Raw genomic sequence first — 23,291 nt, 5'->3', positions numbered from 1 at the left:
GCACGTTTGCAGACGACGGTCGTCGCCAGCACGACCAGCACCCCCTCCTGAGGCCTGAGCCCACCTTGCACCACCTTGGGGCTGTGTCTGCCAACTCACAAAGGAAGCAAATTTCCCAGGATCAGCTCCCGGGGCCCAGGGTGCCGCCGACCCCCGCCTCCCCGGGGAGGGGAGATGGCCGGGGAGACCGTCCCCGAGAGGGGGACAGTCCCCACGTGGCCCCTGCCCTCCAGGACCCAGAGGCCGCCAGCACTGTCCCTACGGGCCCCGGCCAGGTCTCCGCCGCCTCCAACAACAGCTGTGTTCCTTGCACCTGGAGCCCCCCATCTCCCTCTGCGTCCTGAGGACGGGCCCCTCGGTAGCCGGGGGTAACACCCCTCTCAGCCTGAGGCCTGCCAGGCCAGGAGACCCCAAGAGCGAGGGGGCTGGGCAGAGCCCAGGGATTGGACCAAGCGTGCAGCCCCACAGGCCGCCTGTCCTCAGCCCCACAGGCCCAGGGGAGACTGCAGGCGGCCGGGTTCACAGGCTCACAGGCGGCCTTGTATCATCGTTTCAGTCCTGCCCTGGGAGGAAGCCAGGCTGCCCAGCAGGCCGGCTGTCGAGCCGGGCCCACGCGTCAAAGGGAGAACCACCCGCGTGGGCGCCCAGGGGTGCTCTCCCTGCACGACCGTGGCTCCGGGTCCCCGAGGGTCACTCAGCCTCTGTCCCCCCCTTTCTCTCCAGGAAGACGCAGCACAGCTCGCTGGACCAGAGCTCCCCGCCCCAGAGCGGGGCGTCAGCCTCCTACAACCACCCAGTCCTGGGCATGTATGACGCCAAAGACGACTTCCCCCTCAGAAAGACAGGTGGGTGCGGAGCCGCTGCGGGGGTGGGGGGTTGGTGGCCCACCAGGGGGTCCTCAGGGTGACATTGGCCTCTCTGTCACAAGCCAGAAGAAGGATGTTTAGACACAAGCGAGGTGCACAGGACCCCTGGACTCTGTCCAGCAGTGACTCTGTAAGCGGGCAGTGGCTTTTAAGAAGAATCGAAACATCCCTGGGTCTTGCACTGGGCGCTCAGGAGGGCAGGGGCCAGCGAAGCGAGCCTCTCCCCGAAGCTGTGCCCCGGGAAGCCTGGCCACCCTCCTGGTTGTGGAGGGCAGGGCTCTGCTCTTGGAGGCGGCAGGTGGAGTCCGGCCCTCGAGGGGAATGCCGTGCTTCATGGAGTGGGGGTGTGCAGCAGCTGCTTTTCCACAAACATGAATTTGTCTTCATTCAAAGGATTTTGGTCAGTTCCGGACAGAGAAGCTTTGGAATATCTTCTCCGCCCAAGTGGTGGGGTACAGGGAGCAGGGCTGGGGGCCCCTGCCACCCCATCCTAAGGACAGGGGGCCCCCTGTAAGCAGTGCGCCCCAGAGAGGATGTGGGGTCACCAGCCCCAAACAGGAGCCGGACACGAAGGGGGCGCTTCCATTCAGCACCAGGGGACTTGACCCGCATCCTGGGTGCAGGAAGGAGGGGCCCCGTCCCAGAGCTGGACCCTGGTGGGCAGCGGGGTCCACAGAGCCTTGCCGGGTCAGAGAGACGTCTGCACGCGTGGCTGGGGTTCCGCGTGGGCTGGCAACAGTTTATTGGTGAATGTGCGAGTGTGGCGTCTGCCCTCTGCCCTCCAGTTTGAGTGTGTGGTTGTCCCCCGTCGTGTGCCGAGAAGGGCCGTGCCTCTCACCTAGAGAGCCTGCAGGCTCCGCAGAAAGAGGTGTCTGTCGGGATCCGGGCCAGCCACCCCCAGGCCTGCCCTCCATGCCCCGTCCTGGAGCTGGCGCTGCGATCAGCCACACCGCCATCAGTCAAACGGGGCCCTGTGCGAGGAGAGACCCCAGGCGCCTGCCCCAGGAGGCCTGGGCCTGGTGGGAGTGGAACCCAGGGAGCTGGGGGGCTGGCTCTGAGCGAGTGGCTGGTGGTTCTGCAGCTCAGCGGGTGTCTCCCGCCTGCTTTGCAGCCCTGGGCTCCACGACAGATTCCCTAGGCTCTCCTGACCTCAGTTTCTCATCTCCAAAGTGGGTATGCTGAGCGCACAGCACTTGTGCCCACGCTGGGTGTGGTGAGTGGTGCCCACAGCCCCTGGAGCCATGGGTGGGGGAGGACATGAAGGACAGAGCTCCTGGCCACCGAGAAGAGCCACCTTCCATGTGGCCCTGAGCTGCATGATAATCAGCAGCGCCGCCCCCAGCCCCACGTCCCCAGGACAGAAAAGAGGCACCGCCCCACGCTGCATGGACTGCGGAGGAGCTCAGTAGAGATGCGCTTGCACTGTCTTCTAAAACAGCAACCCTGGCACATTAGTAATAGTAATAAGGCCAAGGTTCCAGGGCAGAGTTTAAAGCCCTTAGGGGAACAAAGTGCAGCACGGTATCCTGCGTCATTCTCGAAGCACCTATTTTCAAACACATGTCGCTGCTAATTCTAAATAATTTACATCTTTCTATGCATTCAGCTCCGTGGTGGCTCAGACAGTAAATAATCCGCCTGCACTGCAGGAGACTTGGGTTCGATCCCTGGGCCGGGAAGACCCCCTGGAGGACGGCTTGGCAACCCACTCTAGTATTCTTGCCTGGAGAATCCCATGGATGGCGGAGCCTGGCGGGCTGCAGTCCATGGGGCCATGAAGAGTCGGGAACGACTGAGCAGCTGACACACCTGCTCAGCTAATCCCACGGTGACCCACCTTCCCTCCGTCTTTACAGGCAGCTTGGGGCGAGTGAGCCTCAGGACACTGTGTCAGTGACAGCTGCCCCCAGGGGGTCCTCTCTGGGCCCTGGGGTCAGAGTCAGTGTCTGTGGGAGCTGTGTGTCTGTTACGGACTCAGGGCTGTTGTCCCCCGGGCGGACGATCATGCTCAGGCCTTGCTAGGTCACAGGACAGAAAGCTGCAGACCCCGGGGTTCCTGGCACTTAGTCAGGAGAACGTGTGCTCAATCCCAGGCAGGGCCCCGAGCCTGAGCAACGGCTGGCTCCCCGCGCGTCTCCACAGTGGTTACGGAGCACACTGGTCGGGTGCTCCCCAGGTGCCCGGCCCTGAGCTTTGCGGCAGGCAGGCGACAGGCCACCAATGACCACATGCTCCAGTCCTGAAGGAGGAGGGGAGCTGCAGAGTCCAGGCCCAGGGTGAACCTGTGGGGCCCCTGGGCAGGGGGCCTGGCCCGTGGAGGGCAGGGCTGGCTTTTTACCCCAAAAGAACAGAGAGGACCGAGGCCCCCCATCAGGTTTGCTCAGAAGCCCTGGCCTGATGGCTGCCTCTGGGCCTCAGGGTCCCCCTCCGCAGCCCCCGCCACCAGGGAGGGCCTGCCTGGGCTGAGATGGTGGGCAGTGTCCGGCGGAGAGCCGGGGTATCCGATCACTGAGGCCCTGTGACACGTCGGTGAGTGTGCACAGCTCGCCCTGCAGTCGTCCTGTTCCTACTCATCTTAGCTGTGAGTAGCGTGGCTCGAGGTTACCAGGGACGCACATGGCACACCTCTCTGCAGTCTGGGAAGGGCGGGTCACCTCGCGGTCCATCTGGTTCTGATGTGGTTTGTGGACCGGGGGCAGCCTGCTAGCCTGGGCAGCTGTGGGCATGGCCCGCACTGCACACCGCTATGCCTGGGTGTGCTTCATGTTGCTCTGGGCAGGGCTGGGGGGGCGGTCGGGGTAGAGGCCCTGCGGCCCTGGCACGGGATAAGGCACTTAGCTTTCTGGGCGGGGTGAAAGGGGTTGACCCGCAGTTCCAGCCGTGCCGGCCCAAGCTTCCAGCCCTCAGGGGGCTTTTGTGTACTACTGTCTTCCCTCAACTTCGTGCTTGTTGCAAAGTGGGTGTGAATATGTTCAGAGGGTTTTCATAAAGGCTTTGTTGTGCTTTACCAAAGAAAATTCCAGAGATGACGCGTGTGGTTAATATTAATACTAGGCAGTGTCTATGTGGAAAAGGACCTCACTTCACACGTTGATGTCCATCAAACCTGGACTCCTCTTCACATGAGAAGTGCCCAGTGAGACCTGGACTTATCTTGACCAGATGTGCCCTGTTCGCACCTGAGCTTGGAGGCCGCCTGAAATACGCTATCGAAACGATTGGTGCAAACGCCAGTCGTAAACACCATGGAGAGTGCCTTTTTTTTTTTTTTAATTAAAAAATCACAAAAGGAAGGCATTAGTTCAGTTCAGTCGCTCAGTCGTGTCCGACTCTTTGCAACCCCATGGACTGCAGCACACCAGGCCTCCCTGTCCATCACCAAATCCCGGAGCTTACTCAAACTCATGTCCATCGAGTCAGTGATGCCATCCAACTATCTCATGCTCTGTCGTCCCCTTCTCCTCCTGCCATCAATCTTTCCCAGCATCAGGGTCTTTTTCCACAGTCGGTTCTTCGCATCAGGTAGCCAAAGTATTGTAGCTTCAGCGTCAGCATCAGTCCTTCCAATGACTATTCAGGGTTGATTTCCTTTCGGATGGACTGGTTGGATCTCCTTGCAGTCCAAGGGACTCTCAAGAGTCTTCTCCAACACCACAGTTCAAAAGCATCAATTCTTTGGCACTCAGCTTTCTTTATAGTTCAATTCTCACATCCATACATGACCACTGGAAAAACCATAGCCTTGACTAGATGGACCTTTGGTGGCAAAGTAATGTCTCTGCTTTTTAATATGCTATCTAGGTTGGTCATAACTTTTCTCCCAAGGACCAAGCATCTTTTAATTTCATGGCTGCAGTCACCATCTGCAGTGATTTTGGAGCCCAAGAAAATAACATCTCTCACTGTTTACACGGTTTCCCCATCTATTTCCCATGAAGTGATGGGACCTGATGCCATGATCTGAGTTTTCTGAATGTTGAATTTTAAGCCAACTTTTTCACTCTCCTCTTTCACTTTCATCAAGAAGCTCTTTAGTTCTTTTTCACTTTCTGCCATAAGGGTGGTGTCATCTGCATATCTGAGGATATTGATATTCTCCTGGCAGTGTTGATTCCAGCTTGTGTTTCTTCCAGTCCAGCGTTTCTCATGATGTACTCTGCATAGAAGTTAAATAAGCAGGGTGACAATATACAGCCTTGACGTACTCCTTTTCCCAGTTTGGAACCAGTCTGTTGTTCCATGTCCAGTTCTAACTGTTGCTTCCTGACCTGCATGCAGATTTCTCAGGAGGCAGGTCAGGTGGTCTGGTATTCCCATCTCTTGAAGAATTTTCCACAGTTTGTTGTGATCCACACATTCAAAGTCTTTGGCATAGTAAATAAAGCAGAAGTAGATGTTTTTCTGGAACTCTCTTGCTTTTTTGATGATCCAGCAGATATTGGCAATTTGATTTCTGGTTCCTCTACCTTTTCTAAATCCAGCTTGAACATCTGGAAGTTCACCGTTCACATATTGCTGAAGCCTGGCTTGGAGAATTTTGAGCATTACTTGACTAGCGTGTGAGATGAGTGCAATTGTGTGGTAGTTTGAACATTCTTTGGCATTGCCTTTCTTTGGGATTGGAATGAAAACTGACCTTTTCCAGTCCTGTGGCCACTGCTGAGTTTTTCAAATTTGCTGGCATAGTGAGTGCAGCACTTTCACAGCATCATCTTTCAGGATTTGAAATAGCTCAACTGGAATGCCATCACCTCCACTAGCTTTGTTTGTTGTGATGCTTCCTAAGGCCCACTTGACTTCACATTCCAGGATGTCTGGCTGTAGGTGAGTGATCACACCATTGTGATTATCTTGGTCGTGAAGATCTTTTTTGTGTATTTCTTCTCTGTGTTCTTGCCACCTCTTCTTAATATCTTCTGCTTCCGTTAGGTCCCTACCATTTCTGTCCTTTATTGAGCCCATCTTTGCGAAGTGTTCCCTTGGTATCTCTGATTTTCTTGAAGAGATCTCTAGTCTTTCTCATTATATTGTTTTCCTCTATTTCTTTGCATTGATCACTGAGGAAGGCTTGCTTATCTCTCCTCGCTATTCTTTGGAACTCTGCATTTAATGGGTATATCTTTCCTTTTCTCCTTTGCCTTTTGCGTCTTCTTTTCTCCGCTATTTGTAAGGCCTCCTCTGACAACCATTTTGTCTTTTTACATGTTTTTCTTGGGATGATCTTGATCACTGCCTCCTGTACAATCTCACAAACCTCCATCCATAGTTCTTCAGGCACTCTGTCTATCAGATCTAATCCCTTGAATCTATTTGTCACTTCCACTGTATAATCGTAAGGGATTTGAATTAGGTCATACCTGAATGGTCTAGTGGTTTTCCCTACTTTCTTCAACTTGAGTCTGAATTCCGACAAGTTAAAACATAAGTCAGATGTATGCATCCTGTGTGTGACCTCTGGAAGCAGCTCCTGTGTCTGGTTTGGTGCCTACAGCGCAGACGTGGTCTATGCCGGCGTGTGGGGGTTATGTGTGTCTGTGCGCGAGTGATGCCCGTGGACTGTCTCTTTGTCAAGAAAACACCTGCTTTGCACTTTCGCTGTAGCTTCACTTTTCAGTTACTGTTATATCTGGGGTACCACTCCATTTCAACGCATAAGGTCAACACCTTTCCTATATTATCTCAGTTTACAAATATTGTAGTAGTGGTAACTGTTCTCTAGCTTTTAGTTCTGCCCTCAGATATGGGGGCCTACAGTCACTCTTTCTGCAGGATCGACTCCTGAGTTAGAAAGCGTGTGCAGAGCCGACAAAGCCCAGCTTGCTGTGCTGTACCCGCCACTCGTGAGAGGCCCTCGTCCCCCTTCACTCACGCGATGCCTCCCCGGGTCACCCCAGCCAGCCTGATGGGTGCCGAAGCCGTGACCTCTCTGCCTTTTCAAAGAGCAGTTCCGTCCCCGTCAGGGATGTACATGTCTGTTATGGCCCATCGTCCTGCTCGGGAGAAAGCTGAGCGCCGCGTCGCGGAGCCGCTGGGCCTTTCCTGGGGCCCAGCGTGGCCCGTGCCCCTGTGCCTGGCAGTGTGCATACTGGCCAGGCTGTGCCTTCCTCATGCGCCCTGTGCCCAGCATCTGCCGCCACACCAGCAGGGACGGTCCCTAATGTCGGTGTTCAGTGGCAGCTCCCCCATACGCTTTTCTCTCGGCCGGTTTTTTTTTCTCGTTGCTTTACGTGCTAATATCCATCCTGTATCTGTCACGTATGCTACCAAAAATTGTATTCCAGCCTGTCCTCTGTCTTTCTAGAAAAGAAGAAAAGTCGCTCAGTCATGTCCGAATCTTTGCAACCCCAGAGACTATACAGTCCATGGAATTCTCCAGGCCAGAACACTGGAGTGGGTAGCCTTACCCTTCTCCAGGGGATCTTCCCAACCCAGGGATCAAACCCAGGTCTCCCGAATTGCAGGCGGATCCTTTACCAGCTGAGCCACCAGGGAAGCCCTTGTCTTTCTAGAGTTCTCTTTTTATTGTTATCAGAGTAAGTAAATGTCCATAAGTCACAGAGCCCCACAAGGCTGCCTCCGGGAGCAGCTGGCCCCACCCACCCGGCCCTGAATCATGAGGACAGTGCACCGAAAGGACACACAAACCGCCCGTGACCTTGGCTGCATTCCCGTTGGTGTGTGAGTGCCCTTTATCCTGAAGTTGATGGTTTGTTTCATTTGCTGAGTTTTCTGTCTGCCTATGTTTTTTAAACCGAAGCATAGTTGATGTACAATATTATATAGCTTTCAAGTGGACAATTTTTTAAAGTTGTATTCCATTTGTAGTTATTATAAAATATCAGCTCGGCTCCAGGTGTCTGCTTGTCCCTGCTTTTAATTCAGCCCCACGATTTGGCAGACGGAGGAGGCTGTCCTCCAGGGCAGGCGGTCTAGAGGCTCTGCTCTGGGCCCTGACTGCCGTTCACGGCCTCCCGGGGAGGCCCGGCCTCTTCCCTGGACTCCACCTGCTCCTGTGTCTCATCTCCTCCTCCGTCGTGGTTGTCCAGCTCCTCCGAGGTTTCTGAGAAACTGTGTGTGGAATGTGACTCTCTGGAGTCCTTGCCTGCTGGCAGATGCCTTTATCCTGGCCCCCGAGTGATGGATAGTGTGGCTAGGTCCAGAGTCACCTTCCTTCAGGGCTCTCAGGCCCTTGTCTTAGCCTGCAAATGACCAGAGCCTGACCCTGCTCACAAGGCTGACCCTTGGGCCCCGAAGCTCTGAGACCTTCTGGGACGCCCCCATCAGGACCAGGCAGTGTTGCTCACAGACAAACCTCGGTGCCGCCGACAGGGCCCCGCTACACTGGGGCGGGGGCCACGCGCTCCCCCACTCCAGGGCCGCGCTGTCCTCCCTGGGTCTCGGGCAGATTCCTCCCCAGGACGGACACGTGGCTGTAGCAACCTCGTGCAGGCTCAGCTGACATCTTACGGGGAGAGGGGTTGTGCCTGTTAATCTAGCGGGTGGAGCTGGGCTTTTTTTTTCTTTTCAAATAATGATAAAGTAAGAAGCTCAGCGTAGAAATAGAAATAAGTGAAACGTGAAGCTCCCGTTCTCAAAAATGTGAAAACAGTATTAAATATTAAAAAACACAGAAACGGGTCCTCTCACCGGCAGGGATGGCTGTTCTGTTACCGGGTCCTTTTCCTCTTTGGACACAAACGTCCTGCTGGGGAACCTGGCCGTCCAGACAAACTCTGCAGAGCAGAGAGCGTCTCCCCTGGGATCGGGGTCTCCGGAGCAGGCTGCGCATCTGGCGAGGCTGCCACCTTGCTCACACCTCACACCTCATTTCTCTGGGAAGCACCCTTCAGGCGGGCTGCTCCTCCCTCCTCACAGGACCCGCCTTTACCTCCCAGCGCCCCCCAGGGTCACCCCACTGCCAGGACCCCCGACCCTGCCCCCAGGCTCCCCAGAGGATGGAGTCGCAGTGGCCGTGAGACGCATGCGCAGCCTCATTCTTATAACCCCAGCCAGCTTACTTCCAACTCTGAGGGGAATTCAGATCCTGTTGCTTGTTGCTCTAGAGAGCTGCAAACTTCCTGTTCCAGAAAGATTAAAACCAGCAGGGCTGCTGATTACAAACAAAAACAAGAGGTAAAAGAAACTCGCCAGTTAGCAGATCCACAAGTAACGGAAGCTTGAATGAGCTCATAAAGCCTCCGAAGGCAGAAGTCTGGTGGTGAGCTCACCGCCGCCGCGGGCTCCCAAGCTGCCGGCCTGTGGGGCTAAGACTCAGGTGTCCAGAGGCCACAGGGAGGGCCCCACTGAGTGAGGATGCCCCCTTCCCAAGGCAGCCACGCTGACATGGGACTGGATTGGTCCAGGGTGTGGTCTGGGCTCCGGGTGCAGAGGCCAGAGCACTGCAGGTTTGCAAAGGGCTCCATTCGCACAAGCAAGGCTGTTACCAAAAGCAACCGGAGCACCTGTGCTGGGGGGTCAGGCGACACGGAGGGGAACGGGCCTCACCTGCAGGCAGGTGGCTAACCCTCTCATCAGGTGGGTTGGCCTTAGCACCTCTCAGCGGCTGGGATCCGAGTGGGCAGCCGGCCTGGGCCGTCACTCGTGGGGAATTTTTGACTTGCCGGTGAGTGAGGACATGTGTAATGTAGAAGTCGTGGTAAAGCACCCCCAGTCACCTGGACCCCAGTTGTGTCTGCCTGCCGGTAATGACGTCTCCTTTTCCTGCAGCTTCTGAACCCAACCTGAAATTACGCTCCAGGCTAAAGCAGAAAGTGGCTGAGAGACGGAGCAGCCCCCTGCTACGCAGGAAAGATGGGCCAGTGGTCACGGCTCTGAAAAAGCGTCCCTTGGATGTCACAGGTACTTTGAGTGTAAACCCCACCTCCTACCTGCCCGTCTCAGAGAGGCCAGCCTGCACGCTCTCCCTTTAGCAGGGAAACCTGCATCTCTCCGCATCCATCTCCCCCGCCATCGAGTCCCGAGGGCGGTGCCAGCCCCCAGGACTGAGTCCGAGGGCCCCAGGTGGCCCCCAGAGGCGCTCAGAGCCCTGTTCCTGGGCAGCATGTCCAGCCCCCAGCCTGGACCCGCAGGGCAGCTGAGAGCAGTCAGGCCCCTGGACATCCCGGGAGACGATCAGGGATTCTAAGTGGAGGGTTCTCTAGAGCTGTTTAACAGCTCCCGCCCTGTGGGTGGTGAGCCCAGATCTCTTACCTGCCCCTGCCCATTAAACGGCAGAGTCTTCCTGGGAAGGAGGCGGGAGCTTGGAAGTCTCCTCGCCCGGTCCACGCGCTGCTCTCGGCCCCCACCTAGTGGCCAGCGCGCGGAAGCACACCCACACTCTCTACCAGAACCACCGGGCCCCAGGCCGAGGCCCTTCCTGGTGGTCCCGAGGACACAGCCCACTTCCTGGGGCTGTGCGGTCAGAAGGGCACGCCCCGCTCTCGAGGGGCACCCCGCCTCCGGAGGGCGCACCCCTCGTGCACAGGGCGCGCAGCCCCCGTTCCTGGAATCACAGCACAGAGGGGTTGCCCAGGTGGCCTGGAAACAGGCGGGAGGGCCCGTGTGCACCAAGGACAGGGTTTGATGGAGACCCGCGGCTCTCGGGGCCGCCCCCCAGGAAGGAGGGGCTCCTGGGCGCCGTGGGAGGGGCCGGTCCCCCTAACCCCACCCCCACCCCCGCCGCCCGCACCCTTAGTTCTGAGCACGGGGTCTGGGGTGAGCTGAGCGCCCTCAGCCCTGCCCTGCGGCCAGGGTGAAGCCTGCCTGGAGCCGGGTCTGAGGCCACGGGCCTCGGGCCCGGTGGTTCTGGTAGAGAGACCAGGCCCCCCTCACCGCGGGTTCCGTGCAGACTCGGGCCTCGCGAGAGGCAGGGCGCATGCGCCCCCCCCACCGAGGCCTAGTCTCTTCGGGGGGCAGCGGCTCCACCCAGGCCCAGCCACTTCTGTCCTGGTCCTGGCTCTGGCCTTCGCGCCCTCCGCCTGTGAGGTCAGGACCAGGCTGGGCGCTGCAATGATGAGCTGCGTCCTCGCCTCCCAGCAGCTTCCTCTCTGACTCCAGAGACCAGGGCGCCACACTGGGGCTGGGAGCACACGGCCTGCGGCGCCTGCTGGGAGCTGGGCAGCATCACCGGGAGAGGGCGCCGTGCGGGAAGCAGGAAAGGCGGGTGGCGGGGCCCCTGGGCCAGGGGAAGTTCGGCGGATGGGCGCAGGCGGCATGGAGATGGGGGTGGGTTTCCGGTCCAGCACAGCCCCGGGGGGCTGGGGCGGGGGAAATGCTCTGAGCAGAGCTGGCTTTCCAGAAGACGGGAAAATAAGGCGCTCTGGGCATGGTGGGGTCTCCTCCCCTGGGGTCCTGGGAGGAGAGGGCCACGGCGTCCCAGACGCGGCTCCTCTGGCCTGTAACGGGAGGCCAGGAGGGACGGCGGTGAGGGCGCGGCCAGTGGCGGCCCTCGGACGCTCATGTGACGGGTCAGGGGCGTGGTCACGTCACACCGCGTGTGCCTCGTCCCTCATCGGAGCTGTGCCTGGCAGGGCGAGCAGACAAGAGAAGGGCCCATCTGACCCTGTCCAGAGGAATGCCTAGCCTCTGAGTGTATTTCCTTCCAGTCCTTTCTGTGCGGGTCTGGCACGTACCCTGTGTACACTCGATTCCTTTTTCACTCGATATTAGTCACAACACTCCTGCGCCTTTAATGATATTCCACCGTGTGGATGCAAATGATACCATGGTGATTATGCATTCATATTTACTTTCTTAGACCAGATACCTTGAAGTAGAGTGAAAAAGTAGTCCAAACACCGTTGAGCTGAAGATGGATGAAAAGTTGGAGAGATCACATATAATTTCTATTGCCCCCAAAAGATGTCCTGGCTTCCCACACGCTCTGGAGGGTTTACCTGCCGACCGTGCTGGGACGGGCCTGTTTAAAGGAGGGCCGGAGGGGAGGCTCTGTGCAGCCGGGGTCAGGCTAACAGCAGGGAGGGCGCCCAGGCAGGGGCATGGCTGTGGTGGGGTGGGGTGGGGTGGGGGAGCCAGCCCTGTCTTTACACGTGACCTGTGACACCTGCCAGCCCAGGTGGCCTTCCCAGCTGCCCCCGTTCAGGGAGGCATGTGTGAACACGACTTAACCTGGTGGAGACCAGCCTCTGGATCCGGTGGGTAGGGAACCAGGGCCTGGGTTCACCATCTGTGCACGGGGGAGATGAGGGGGTCCCGGGGGGCCTCGAGTGGACAGAGCCACTTGCTGCCAGGGTGTTCCCAGGGGGACGGCTGCTCGGTGGCGAGGATTCGAGTGCTCACGGTCCCCTGGGTGGAGGGGGTCGTGCATGTTACCCTTGGGATTGAGTCTCCTTCTCCATGAGAGCTGGGCCTGTGGGAGTGGGCACTGCCATCCATCCACATGGCACCCTCAGCCTCCTCACTGTTGCCCCGACTTCAGCTGGAACCAAGTCTCAGAGTCCTCTGGGCCCCACTGGCAGCTCTATGGGCTCACGCTCCTGGGCCGGGCCTCAGTGTTGGGGGGGAGGGGGTGCAGAGAAGATTTGCCCTGGAAGATGCCTGTTGAGCCCCTTTGGGGTCCAGCTTTGGGAGATGGACCAGGCTTCCCCTCCACGTGCCTGCAAGTCCAGGTCGGGGTAGAATGTTAAGTCATCAGAGGTCCCTCGGTCAGTGCACTTGGGGCAGGCAGTGAAGTGAAAGTCGCTCAGTCATGTGCGACTCTTTGCGACCACATGGACTATACAGTCCGTAGAATTCTCCAGGCCAGAATACTGGAGTGGGTAGCCTTTCTTTTCTCCAGGGGATCTTCCCAACCCATGGAGCGAACCCAGGTCTCCCACGTTGTGGGCAGATTCTTTACCAGCTGAGCCACGAGGGAAGCCCACGAACGCTGGAGTGGGTAGCCTAGCCCTTCTCCAGAGGATCTTCCTGACTCAGGAATTGAACTGGGGTCTCCTGCATTGCAGGCAGATTCTTTACCAACTGAGCTATCAGGGAAGCAGACACTCGGGAGGGAAAGGCAGACAGCTCAGGCTGGTTCCCTCTCAGAGGCTGTACCTGGAGGTGCCAGTGTTTGACACCATTGAACCAGACGAGAACTCAGAAACGCAAGACACACCTCTGTTACCGTAGAGAGTCAGAGGGGCTTCCCATCGCGTGTTTGCACACACAGCAGTGTGGCTCCTTCGGCAGTGAGGGTGGGGGGACTGGGGTGGGACACGCTCCATCCTCAGCCCCGGCCACGGTGGGCGAGGTGGGGCCACACAGGCCATCACAGCTGCTTGGAGACTGTCCGGGATGTGTTGTCAGGTAACCTGGTCAGTCACAGAGGCCACCAGCTGAGCTTTTCCCAGGAAGTCTAAAAACTCGAGGACTGGCTCAGAGCAGATGTTGGCAGAGGAGGCTGCATATGAGCACAGCGTACTTGACCTTCCACTGCTCACAGGCGTTTGGCCTCTGTGCTTTCTCGTCTCTTGTTGTTACAGTATTAACGATTGTTCAGGGCTTGTTTTTTTAGCGTTTATGATCATTTACCAAAGAGGAGTAAAATTGACAGTATGTGTTCAGCTCAGAATGTTCCAGGGGCGCATCTGGGGTCACAGGTTTGTGAAGGTCTCGAGTTGACAGCACAGCCAGAAACAGGGAATTAGCTCCATGGCCCCTGGGTGGGAACCGTGGTCCTGTCCTTTCCACAGTCGGCCAGCTCAGAACAGAGGGCCGCCACAGCGGGAGGCCAGCCCAGCTCACACCTCAGGGTCCTCGCTGGGACCCGGGTCAGGCTCACGAGTGTCTCTCCCTCCTAGACTCGGCGTGCAGCAGTGCCCCAGGCTCCGCGCCCAGCTCGCCCAACAACAGCTCTGGGAACGTGAGCACGGAGAACGGGATCGCGCCCGCTGTCCCCAGCATCCCAGCCGAGGTCAGTGCGCAGCGCGCTCGTCCACAGGGCAGTGTCCAGCCGCCCTTCCGTCTTGACCATCGGAGCAGCATCTCCGAGGCATCTCAGGAACTCCGAGCCTCAGACCACGGGGGGCGGTGCCCCTCACCTCTGCCAGTCAGACCCCAGCTATGCTGCAGGTTGAGAGGTGGCTCCTGGAGAACCCTCCTGGGGGCTGTTCCAGCCAGGCGGGGGACCTCAGGGCTGGCGGGAGGCCACACCCTTGACCAGACCTGGGTCAGGGCGATGTTCCGGAGCCTTCACTCCATGCTTTCATTTTCCTCCTTATTCACTTTGCTCCCCTGGCTCATGCCACAAGTGTCTGGAGCGCTTGCCTTGTGCCAGCCCTGTGGCCCCTGCACAGGGCCAGTTTCCACTCGACTGGGGTGGGCGGGTGCTGGCCGGAAGGGGAGCCAGCTGCACACCCCGCTTCCCGGGACTGAGCCGGCTGTGCCGTGTGCTTCCTGCTTGGATGGTGCTCCTGACTAGGAGGTTCTTGTGAGGTTTTTTTTTTTTTTCTAAGTTCCTTCCAGCTTACAGGAGGCTGTCATTTGTCAAACACGGTAATTTGCTCTCTTCCTTAAATGTTTAGAAATGAGTTCTGCCCCGCCAGAGGGCTGAAAGGCTTTGGTTGGAGTACACAGGCCCACGTGTCCACTCCATTTTCAGTCTTTAGACACTTAAGATAAAAAGCAGATTTTTAGATACTGAGTTGATTTTATGCTGCTGCTGCTTGCTTGTTAATCCCCCTTTATTCTTTTCCTTGTACATCTTTATTACCTGTGCATTTCAGCCTCCCTGTTTAAAGACTTGTTTAGATTAAGAGTTTTAGCAATCCTTCTCTGTGAGGCTGAGGTCATAGCTGAGATCTACCTGTTAGCAGCCTTAGAACTTGGCCTAGAAGTTGCTTCCTGGAATGAGCTGTAAAGGCTGCATGTGGCTTGTCAGTCGTGCTCCCAGATCCTGGTTTTGTTTCAGTGGGTAGTCACTCACCTAATGGTTTCTACCATAGAGATGCCTTATTTGAGTGAATGCCGGTTTAAGGGGCATGTTGATTTTTACAAATTGCATTTTCATGTAAATTAAAGTACTGGAAATTAATAGAAGGTGTCAAAGGATTTGTAAGAAACAAAGATTGCAGTTCATGTGTTTTATGTTAGATATTTACAGTAATCACAAGGCTAGCCCTTGAAAATGTGGTCACAGTTGGATGTCCTTCGTTGGTTTCAGTCTGGTTAGGCCTGGACAGTTCCCTCAGTGCCTCTGTAAGCTCAAGGCCAGGGCTGGCCACTCCTCCTCCTCCTCTGGTCCAGGGGCGGCGAGGGGTCCTCACGCAGGAGGTGGGCCACTGGCTTTCCCTGCTGGACCGAGGGACGCTCAGCATCGTCCTTACATGGGGGGAGCAGGGCTCCCCAACCCTGGACAGCCTCGCCCCAGGGAGGGAGCTTCACGCGATGCTGAAAGCCAGGTGGGATCTGGGGACGTCAGTGGGGTGCTGCCCTGGCCCCGGCCTTCCTGGACAGCTGAGGGGCATGCCACAGGGCAAGTGTAGATGGCCAGCACTGGAAACGCAGACCAGTGAGCACATCAGACAGTTCCCAGAAGGCTGCTTGATTTCTAAAAGTAAAGTAGGTTTGGTCTGTTTGTGTTTTTTAGAAAAAAGCCTTGGTTATAAAGAGGAAATGACAACTTTCAAGCACTCAGTGTTCACTTGTTCTGTTCCTGGACAATGATAATACAGTGGAATCATGCTTTCCTTGGCAAGCTCAGTCACTTTCTCTAAATCAGAGCTTGCTGATTTTTTAAAAACCAGAAAAAGGGCTACTTTTAAAGTCGCCCTTTAGTCATTCCTGTACCATTTACTATGTGAACAGAGTAAAGTGGCTGCAGCCTTCACTAGGAGAGCCACACTAACCTCCCTCCCCAGGGGCCCTTCCTACGGTGCCCTTGGAGCACAAGTGTGTGTGAGTTTCCACTGACACCGTGCGTGTGACACGAGGAAGCCGCCCAGGGACCGCTGCCTGGCACGGGACTCCAGCACACACGCCCTGGGGTGGTCATCGCTCCGTCCTCCGATGGACCGAGGGGCACTTACCGGCCGGGGCTGCAGCCCGCCCTTGTTCACAGTGACTTTCAGCTCATATTCTTTCTAACCGTGCCAGTGAAATCTTAAAGCAGGCAAAATGTTTCTCAGCCTTAATGATACACTCCTTTGTGAGAAGAGCTGGGAGAAAACTGGTTGTGAGTCCATTGTTAGTGCCGTTCTCTACTACTGAGGGGACGGTGTGAATACGACAGTGTCCTCTCTGCCAGGAACCTTCATTCTAGAGGCAGAACGACATGAAATAGGACAGTAATTCAAGCCCTCGGAGACTGGCACTTAAGCACACACGATAAATAAGGTTCCAATCATCAACAGAATTTTTCCGACCTGAGTGTCCCCGTGGAGGGCCGTGTCCTGTGTGTGAACACGCCTCGTGGCTTTACCCTCTGACCGGCTGTAGGGCCCTGTGAACGCTGCTGTGGTCAAGTCCTTCTGTCTCCAGCTTCCTCTCCCGAGAGTATGTCCTGCGAGTGGAGTGGGGTTTAAGATCAAAGGCTAGGTCTGTTTTTAAGACTTTTGACGTGGATGGCCAAAGTGTCCGGTAGAAGGAGCAGGCTGATTATGGCCCACCCAGCAGTATGGTTATGTTTCTCTGGGTCAAGATGTTGTTGTCATTCTAAAATATCTTTGCCAATTGTGTAGGTTTTTAAATGTTTTTTTTATTTAGATCACTGCTGATTTTTTTTTCACATGAGTTTCTTCTCCATCCTGGCTCTTCTTTGTCACTTCTCACTCACTGTTGTTTAATTTGCGTGCTCTTTATATGTGGCCTTTGTCTGTACTATGGTTGCCAACCTTGGCATCGCTGATATCTGCCTTTTATGTGAAGGCATTTTTCTCTAATCAGCATCTCCCTCTCTGGTTCCTACCTCTCACATAACCTTTGGAAGGACGTTCCCGACCCTGAGACTACATGTTTAAGTGTATTATCCTAGGTTTATTCTGACAGTTTTACAGTGTTGTGTGGATTGAACAGGAGCAGACAAAAGAGGGCCAGGTCGTGAGTCAGAGTTGACGGCTTTGCGATGCCGTGTCTGCCTCCGAGCTGTCCTTGTTCATGCGCCTCCATCCTGGGGACCTCAGACTGGACCTCAGCCTCCCCTGGAGGGTTTTCTCTCATTGCTTCCTGTGGCACAGGCCGCTCAGGCCTGGCCATGCAGCCTCCGTGACGCCCGTGTACTCTGTCTGCAGACCAGCCTGGCACACAGACTCGTGGCACGAGAGGGCTCGGTGGGCCCGCTGCCCCTCTACACGTCACCATCCCTGCCCAACATCACACTGGGGCTGCCCGCCACCGGCCCCTCCACGGTAAGTGGGCGCCCCCGGGGTCTATGAGGCGGTGGTGCAGGGCAGCCCCCCAGGCCCCTGACCCGGGCACCTGGCTGTGTCTGTCTGTCCAGGGGGCGGCCGGCCAGCAGGAGGCCGAGAGACTGGCCCTCCCCGCCCTGCAGCAGCGCATCTCCCTCTTCCCTGGTACCCACCTCGCCCCCTACCTGGGCGCAGCACCTCTGGAGCGGGACGCGGGGGCAGCCCCAGGCTCCCTCTTGCAGCATGTGGTCCTCCTGGAGCAGCCGCCCACGCAGACGCCCCTCGTCACAGGTGAGCGGGCCGCGTCGGGCCGTCCTGGGCTCCCCGGGGGAGAGCGGGTAACCTGTCCCCGAGAACTCCTGCACCCAAGCCCTCCCACGCCAGGCTGTGGCCGCAGAGACCAAGTCCACTCACAGAGCCAGGGGCATGGAAGCCAGAGCGTCAGACACACCTTCTGGTTGATTTCCCAAGAGCAGGTTGCCAGCCCCCTGATGTGTCTGCCCTTTGGGTGCTCAGAGTGTGATGGAGCACAGAGCTGGCCCTGCTGGGCAGCAGATTCCTATCAGCAGTAACGTTTTATTTTTTTAAATGTGCCCCATCTAATGGGTGGTTATGTTTAGAAAAAAAATTAGGGCTTTCCTGGTGGCTCAGATGGTAAAGATTCTGCCTGCAATGCAGGAGACCAGGTTTAATCCCTGGGTGGGGAAGATCCCCTGGAGGAGGGCATAGCAACCCACTCCAGAATTATTGCCTGGAGAATCCCATGGACAGAGGAGCCTAGTGGGCTACAGTCCATGGGGTCACAAAGAGTCAGACATCATTGAGCGACTCTCACACACACACACACAGATTTGCTATAAAATTTGCATAGCAACAGCAGTGTAAAGGTGTTACTTTCCAAGTGACAGAGTGCTCAGGGTTCGCTGTGAAACGAGGGGCCCTGCTGCAGAGCTGACCTCCCAGGTCCAGGCCATCCAGCTGGGTCTTCGGCTTCCTCCCCAGGTTTTAGGAGGGCCAACAGAGCCCCCAGTATCAGTATCAGCAGGGGAGTCCTCCTCAGCTGTTGGTTGCTCTGCTGGTGACATTTGGTTTTATCGTTCTCAGCATTCGCCCCTGCTCTGTCCCTCACTTCCCAGCTGGCCTGTCTGTCCTTCCCAGCGTCCTGTGGGCCCTTCCCTGCCCCCCTCCCTGTTCCCGGGCCTCCCTGGGGTCACCTTATACTCCTGTGGACACTCCAGGAAGCCCTCCCCAGGTCCAGAGCTGTGGCCATTCACATTGACACTGGAAGTTGTGGGGTTTTCACTTTTCTTTTTTCTCTTTTTACTTTTTATTTTGTATTAGGGTGTAGCCAATTAACAAACAATACTTCCCTGGTGGCTCAGACAGTAAAACGTCTGCCTGCAATGCGGGAGACTCAGATTTAACCCATGGGTCAGGGAGATTCCCCTGGAGAAGGGAATGGCAACCCACTCCAGTGTTCTTGCTTAGAAAAATCCCATGGACAGAGGAGCCTGGCGGGCTGCCGTCCATAGGGTCGCAGAGTCAGACTCGACTGAGCAACTAAGGCTTTCACTTTCATAGCCACTTTCATAGTGAAAATCTCACTTTCATTGTTAACAAACAATATGGTGACAGTTTCAGGTGAGCAGTGGAGACCCAGCCACTCACACACACATATCCGTGCTCCCTCAAACCCGCCTCCCATCCAGGCCACCACACCACACGGAGCAGGGTTCGTGTGCTGCACAACAGGTCTGTTAGTTCCCCATTTTAAACCCAGCAGCGCGTATCGTCCATCCCAAACTCCCCAACGACCCCTGCCACCGTCCCTCCCCCAGACAGCGACAGTTAAAAGCGGAGGCCAGGTGTGGCTTCTCCATCCCATGTGTGACTCGCCACGTTCTCACGTGGCCACTGGCTGAGGCGTGGTAGGAACGGGGACCATTCCACCAGCACGGGGAGCGCAGTCAGATGGCTCCGGCCCAGTGCACAGCCCCCGACCCACGCTGCGCTCAGGGTGCAGGCTTCCTCAGCACTGACGAGGCCCACGTCGCCTTCTGCACGCCCGGCCTCAGGGCCCTTCCTCCGTGTCAGGCCCAGCTCGGGGGCCTCCCGGGCGCCCAGCACGGGCAGTTTCTCTGCACACCTCTGTCCCCCAGAGCACAGACACCGAGATACCTTGCACAGCCCCTCCCAGCACCCCCTCAGCGTCTGATGCCGGAAGGGTCACGGCAGATACCTCTGCGGTGGCACCTGGTGCCAGGCGGTGTCTGAGCCATGTCAGGAAGAGTCAGGCTCGCGCTGCAGGCTGGCTTCTGGTAGGTTCTCTGAGGCTCCCAAGGCCCACAGACCTGCCTGCTTGCTGGTGGTCACTGTGGACAGATAGACGGTGTCAGAGCTAGGGCCACGTCATTCCACAAAGGCTGACCATGCGGGAGGAGCAGCCAGCCCGGGTCCATCAGGGAGCGGGCATGTGGGTGTGAATTCCACGTGGTGCCCACTCAGAGTGGCTCCCACAGCCTGGGTCCTCGCCACTGCAGGAGGCTCCTGACAGCCGGTGATTCTGTGCTCCAGTCTTCTCCTGAAAAGAGCCCCAGACAGTCCCCAGGTTGAGCTCTGAGCAGCTGGTCAAGGTGCTTTAAAGACTCCCCAGCTTTAAAGACTCTTTAAGATGGGCAGTGGGTGTGTAAGGGCTCAGGCCACAGGAATCACCTGTCTCACGTGGATTCCACGTGAGAATCCACGTGGACTGAGCAGGATCTCCAGCGCCAAGGCCAGCGCTGCAGAACCAGGCCCAGAACACAGGGCGATTTGCTTTCCAACTGCTCCTCTTCTTTAACCCCACACCTGGGGGGGCATCTGTGTGGCACCTTTGTTTGCAGATCCGCTCGCTGTTAGTGCAGGTGAAGGGAACCTTCAGCCCAGGTGTCCACGGAAGGCTGGGTGCTCACCAGGAGCTCCCGTCCCGTTGTCCTCTTCACCTCCTGCCCCAGAGAGGACCTCTGAGGACAGGCTGGCCTGCCCTGTCCCCGGGAGGAGCCGCTCGGCACCGGCCACCCTCAGGTCCCTTCACTTGGACTGGACGAGGGCAGCCGCAGGCCGCCAGGGCCTGCTGTCCAGCCAGCCTCTGCAGGCCAGCTGGTCACTGGGACAGAATTGGATCCTAATGTACTGGGCCCTCGTGCTTGGAAGTTTCACAGCACATTCCAAAAACCAACCAGTTTCCAGTTACCATCAAAAGCTCCTGTGAACGGTCTGAGGGGTCATCTTCCAGTCCTGAACCAGAAACTTCTGAACTCAAGTGTGGCCTAAGTCCACACTGGACCAGGTGTGGGGTCTTTCTCCTGGCAGGTCAGATGTCCAGTTTTAAGGAGTGCTGATCACGACGCTGTCCTCGAGTGTGGGGGCGCCACAGCTTTACCCCCACCCCTGGAAGCACTAGAGCCTAATTTGGGGTGAAGGGGATGGAGGTGAGAGGGGAGGGGAGGGAGCGGAACCAGACCGGAGTCTAGCCTGAACAGCCGGGGCTCCATGTAGACACGGGCTCCCCTGGTGTCCCCTGGAAGTCAGGCCTCTCACCGCCAGCCACCCGCACCCTGCGGGGACAGAGGCCTGTATCCTCAGGGTGGTGTCATCCTGGCCAAGGCGGGCTTCTGGGCCAGCGTCAAGCAGCTGGAGCCCCAGTTGCAGGGAGAGGTCCCTGAAGTACCCACAGTCCCCGCCTTTCCAGCTCACTTGGGGTCCTGGTTCCCTAACCTGGGTCACAGCAGACACTGGATCTCTGGAATTAAGTGTTTCCTCCTCTAAAACCGAGAGACGCTTCCCTGCGGATACGATGCATGGCCAGCCCAGAGGCCCAGCGCAGGGCTCTGCAGCCCCGCCACCTGTGACACCCTCATTCTTGGGGGCCCAGGAAGCTTTAAAAATAAGTGATGTCTTCTGAGAGGGCGCCTTTCAGTAACTAAGTGGACTTTTAATCCCATAAGTCCAGCATCCAGTGGCTGACATCCTTCTTCCCTCCATGAAACGATTTGCGTGCTGAGTCACTTAGGGCTTCCCTGGTCTATCAGCTGGTAAAGAATCCGCCTGCAAGGCAGGAGACCCTGGTTCGAGTCCTGGGTCAGGAAGATCTGCTGGAGAAGGGATAGGCTACCCACTCCAGTATTCTTGGGCTTCCCTGGTGGCTCAGCTGGTAAAGAATCCACCTGCAATGTGGGAGACCTGGGTTTGATCCCTGGATTGGGAAGATCCCCTGGAGAAGGGAAAGGCTCCCCACTGCAGTGTTCTGCCCTGGAGAATTCCATGGACTGTATAGACTCAGTGACTTTCACAGTCTTGTTCGACTCTATGCCAGCTCATGGACTGTAGCCACCAGGCTCCTCTGTCCATGGGATTCTCCAGGCAAGAATACTGGAGTAGGTTGCCATGCCCTCCTCCAGGGGATCTTCGCAACTCAGGGATTGAACCCACGTCTCTTACGTCTCCTGCACTGGCAGGAGGGTTCTTTACCACTAGTGCCACCTGGGAAGCTGGTGAAATGATTTAATCCCCCATGATACCCAGACCAAGTGAAAGAAAGTGAAAGTGCAAGTGAAGTTGTGTCTGACTCCTTGCGACCCCAGGGACTGTAGCCCACCAGGCTCCTCCATCCATGGGATTGTCCAGGCAAGAATACTGGAGTGTGTTGCCATTTCCTTCTCCAGGGGATCTTCCCGACCCAGGGATTGAACCTGGGTCTCCTGCGTTGCAGGCAGACTCTTTACTGTCTGAGCCACCAGACCAACAACGGATGAATTCTGGAAGACCTTCTCTACGCTGATGCTGTGTTTTTGTTTGTTTTTAACTTTTCTATTGATAGAAAACCCAGGACAGAATTGGTTCTACCTTTCGAGTTATTCGCTTTAGTTTGCTAGCCAAGCAGATAATAAGGTTTAAGATAACTTATCTTTCCAGAAAACTGTTTGGGTTGGATAAAAAGTGATGGTGGTTCAGGGAACTGTGACTGATTAACTTTTTGAAAAGGTAGCGAGGGACAATTTTGCTAGAGTTGAACCTTTTTTTCTATTTGTACATAAAATAAAAATTTTAATACAGAAATAACCTCCAGGAAGGGACTAGGAAAAGACTGACAGTCAGTACCCGCTGGAGGGGGCTTGGGTTTGACTAAACATGGCAACACAGCCCCTCCCAGGAGTCAGCACTGGGCAGCTGAGAGCTGGCGTGGTCTGTCCACTCGTGGTTTTTCCTGGTCAGATGCCCTGATCTGGGGTCACAGGCAGCCTGAGTGATCAGCTCTGGTGCCAGAGGACAGATACTCAGGTGGCCTGGGAAGGGTCTGTTACACCCTTTTGCCTATGGTACCAGGGAAAATGGTCAGTCAGTCAGTCAATTCAGTTGCTCAGTCATGTCCGACTCTTTGCAACCCCGTGAATCGCAGCATGCCAGGCCTCCCTGTCCATCACCAACTCACTGTCTAAACCCACAATTTGTAAAAGAAAAAGTACTACTGGTCGAAAGGAATGTAGAAGGAGAACGTTCCACCTGCTGGTTCACATAAGGAGGTCGCATTCTGAAGCAAGATTCAAACAGAGTCAAACCTACCCTCTTATGTCCACACAGATTCTTAACTTAAACACAGCCCAGACACGGTGCGGCTGAGCTGCCCTTCTCCTGGGCAGCAGGTGACAGCCTTTCCCAGAAATTTGCAGAGATTTTGACAACATGCATCAGAATTTTTTTCAAGTGTTGATGCCCTCTTTGTGTATAAAATCGACATCTTGAGACCCTTAAAATGGTTTGGTTCATAAGGGCAGGTGTCTTCCTCACACCCGGGTTTCTGAGGCTGTCAGGGAGGCGCCCACTCGCTGGTCTTCCAGAACATTCTGGAGCCACCAGACCCTGGCCCCTTCCTCAGCCAGGCCCCTCTGAGGGCGTCTGTGCCGGGGCTGCCCACTTACGACCTGGACCTGAGTATGGGGGGACCAGATGACTGGCCGCTGCCCCTAAGTCCAGGCTTCGGGTGGTCAGCGTGCTGGAGCAGGCCTGGCGGGCTTCTGGGAGGCAGTGGCGGCCGGCCTCCGTC

General features: G+C 56.5%; 1 protein-coding gene across 7 annotated transcripts in view; it reads left to right on the top strand.

Moving 5' to 3' along the window:
• Window positions 1-23,291, top strand: part of HDAC4 (histone deacetylase 4) — a 288,731-nt gene that overhangs the window by 211,615 nt on the left and 53,825 nt on the right. For all 7 annotated transcript variants that reach the window (XM_070368625.1, XM_070368624.1, XM_070368630.1 and 4 more), the window contains 5 exons: window positions 724-845; window positions 9,594-9,725; window positions 13,667-13,779; window positions 17,093-17,209; window positions 17,302-17,500. In XM_070368625.1, coding sequence (XP_070224726.1) covers window positions 724-845; window positions 9,594-9,725; window positions 13,667-13,779; window positions 17,093-17,209; window positions 17,302-17,500 — 683 coding nt within the window. The remainder of the gene's footprint in view (window positions 1-723; window positions 846-9,593; window positions 9,726-13,666; window positions 13,780-17,092; window positions 17,210-17,301; window positions 17,501-23,291) is intronic.

Source organism: Bos mutus, chromosome 3 (genome assembly GCF_027580195.1).
Source record: "Bos mutus isolate GX-2022 chromosome 3, NWIPB_WYAK_1.1, whole genome shotgun sequence".
Taxonomy (NCBI): Eukaryota; Metazoa; Chordata; class Mammalia; order Artiodactyla; family Bovidae; genus Bos; species Bos mutus.
Note: the sequence above shows the minus strand (reverse complement) of the source record. Positions and strands in the feature narration are given on the sequence as shown.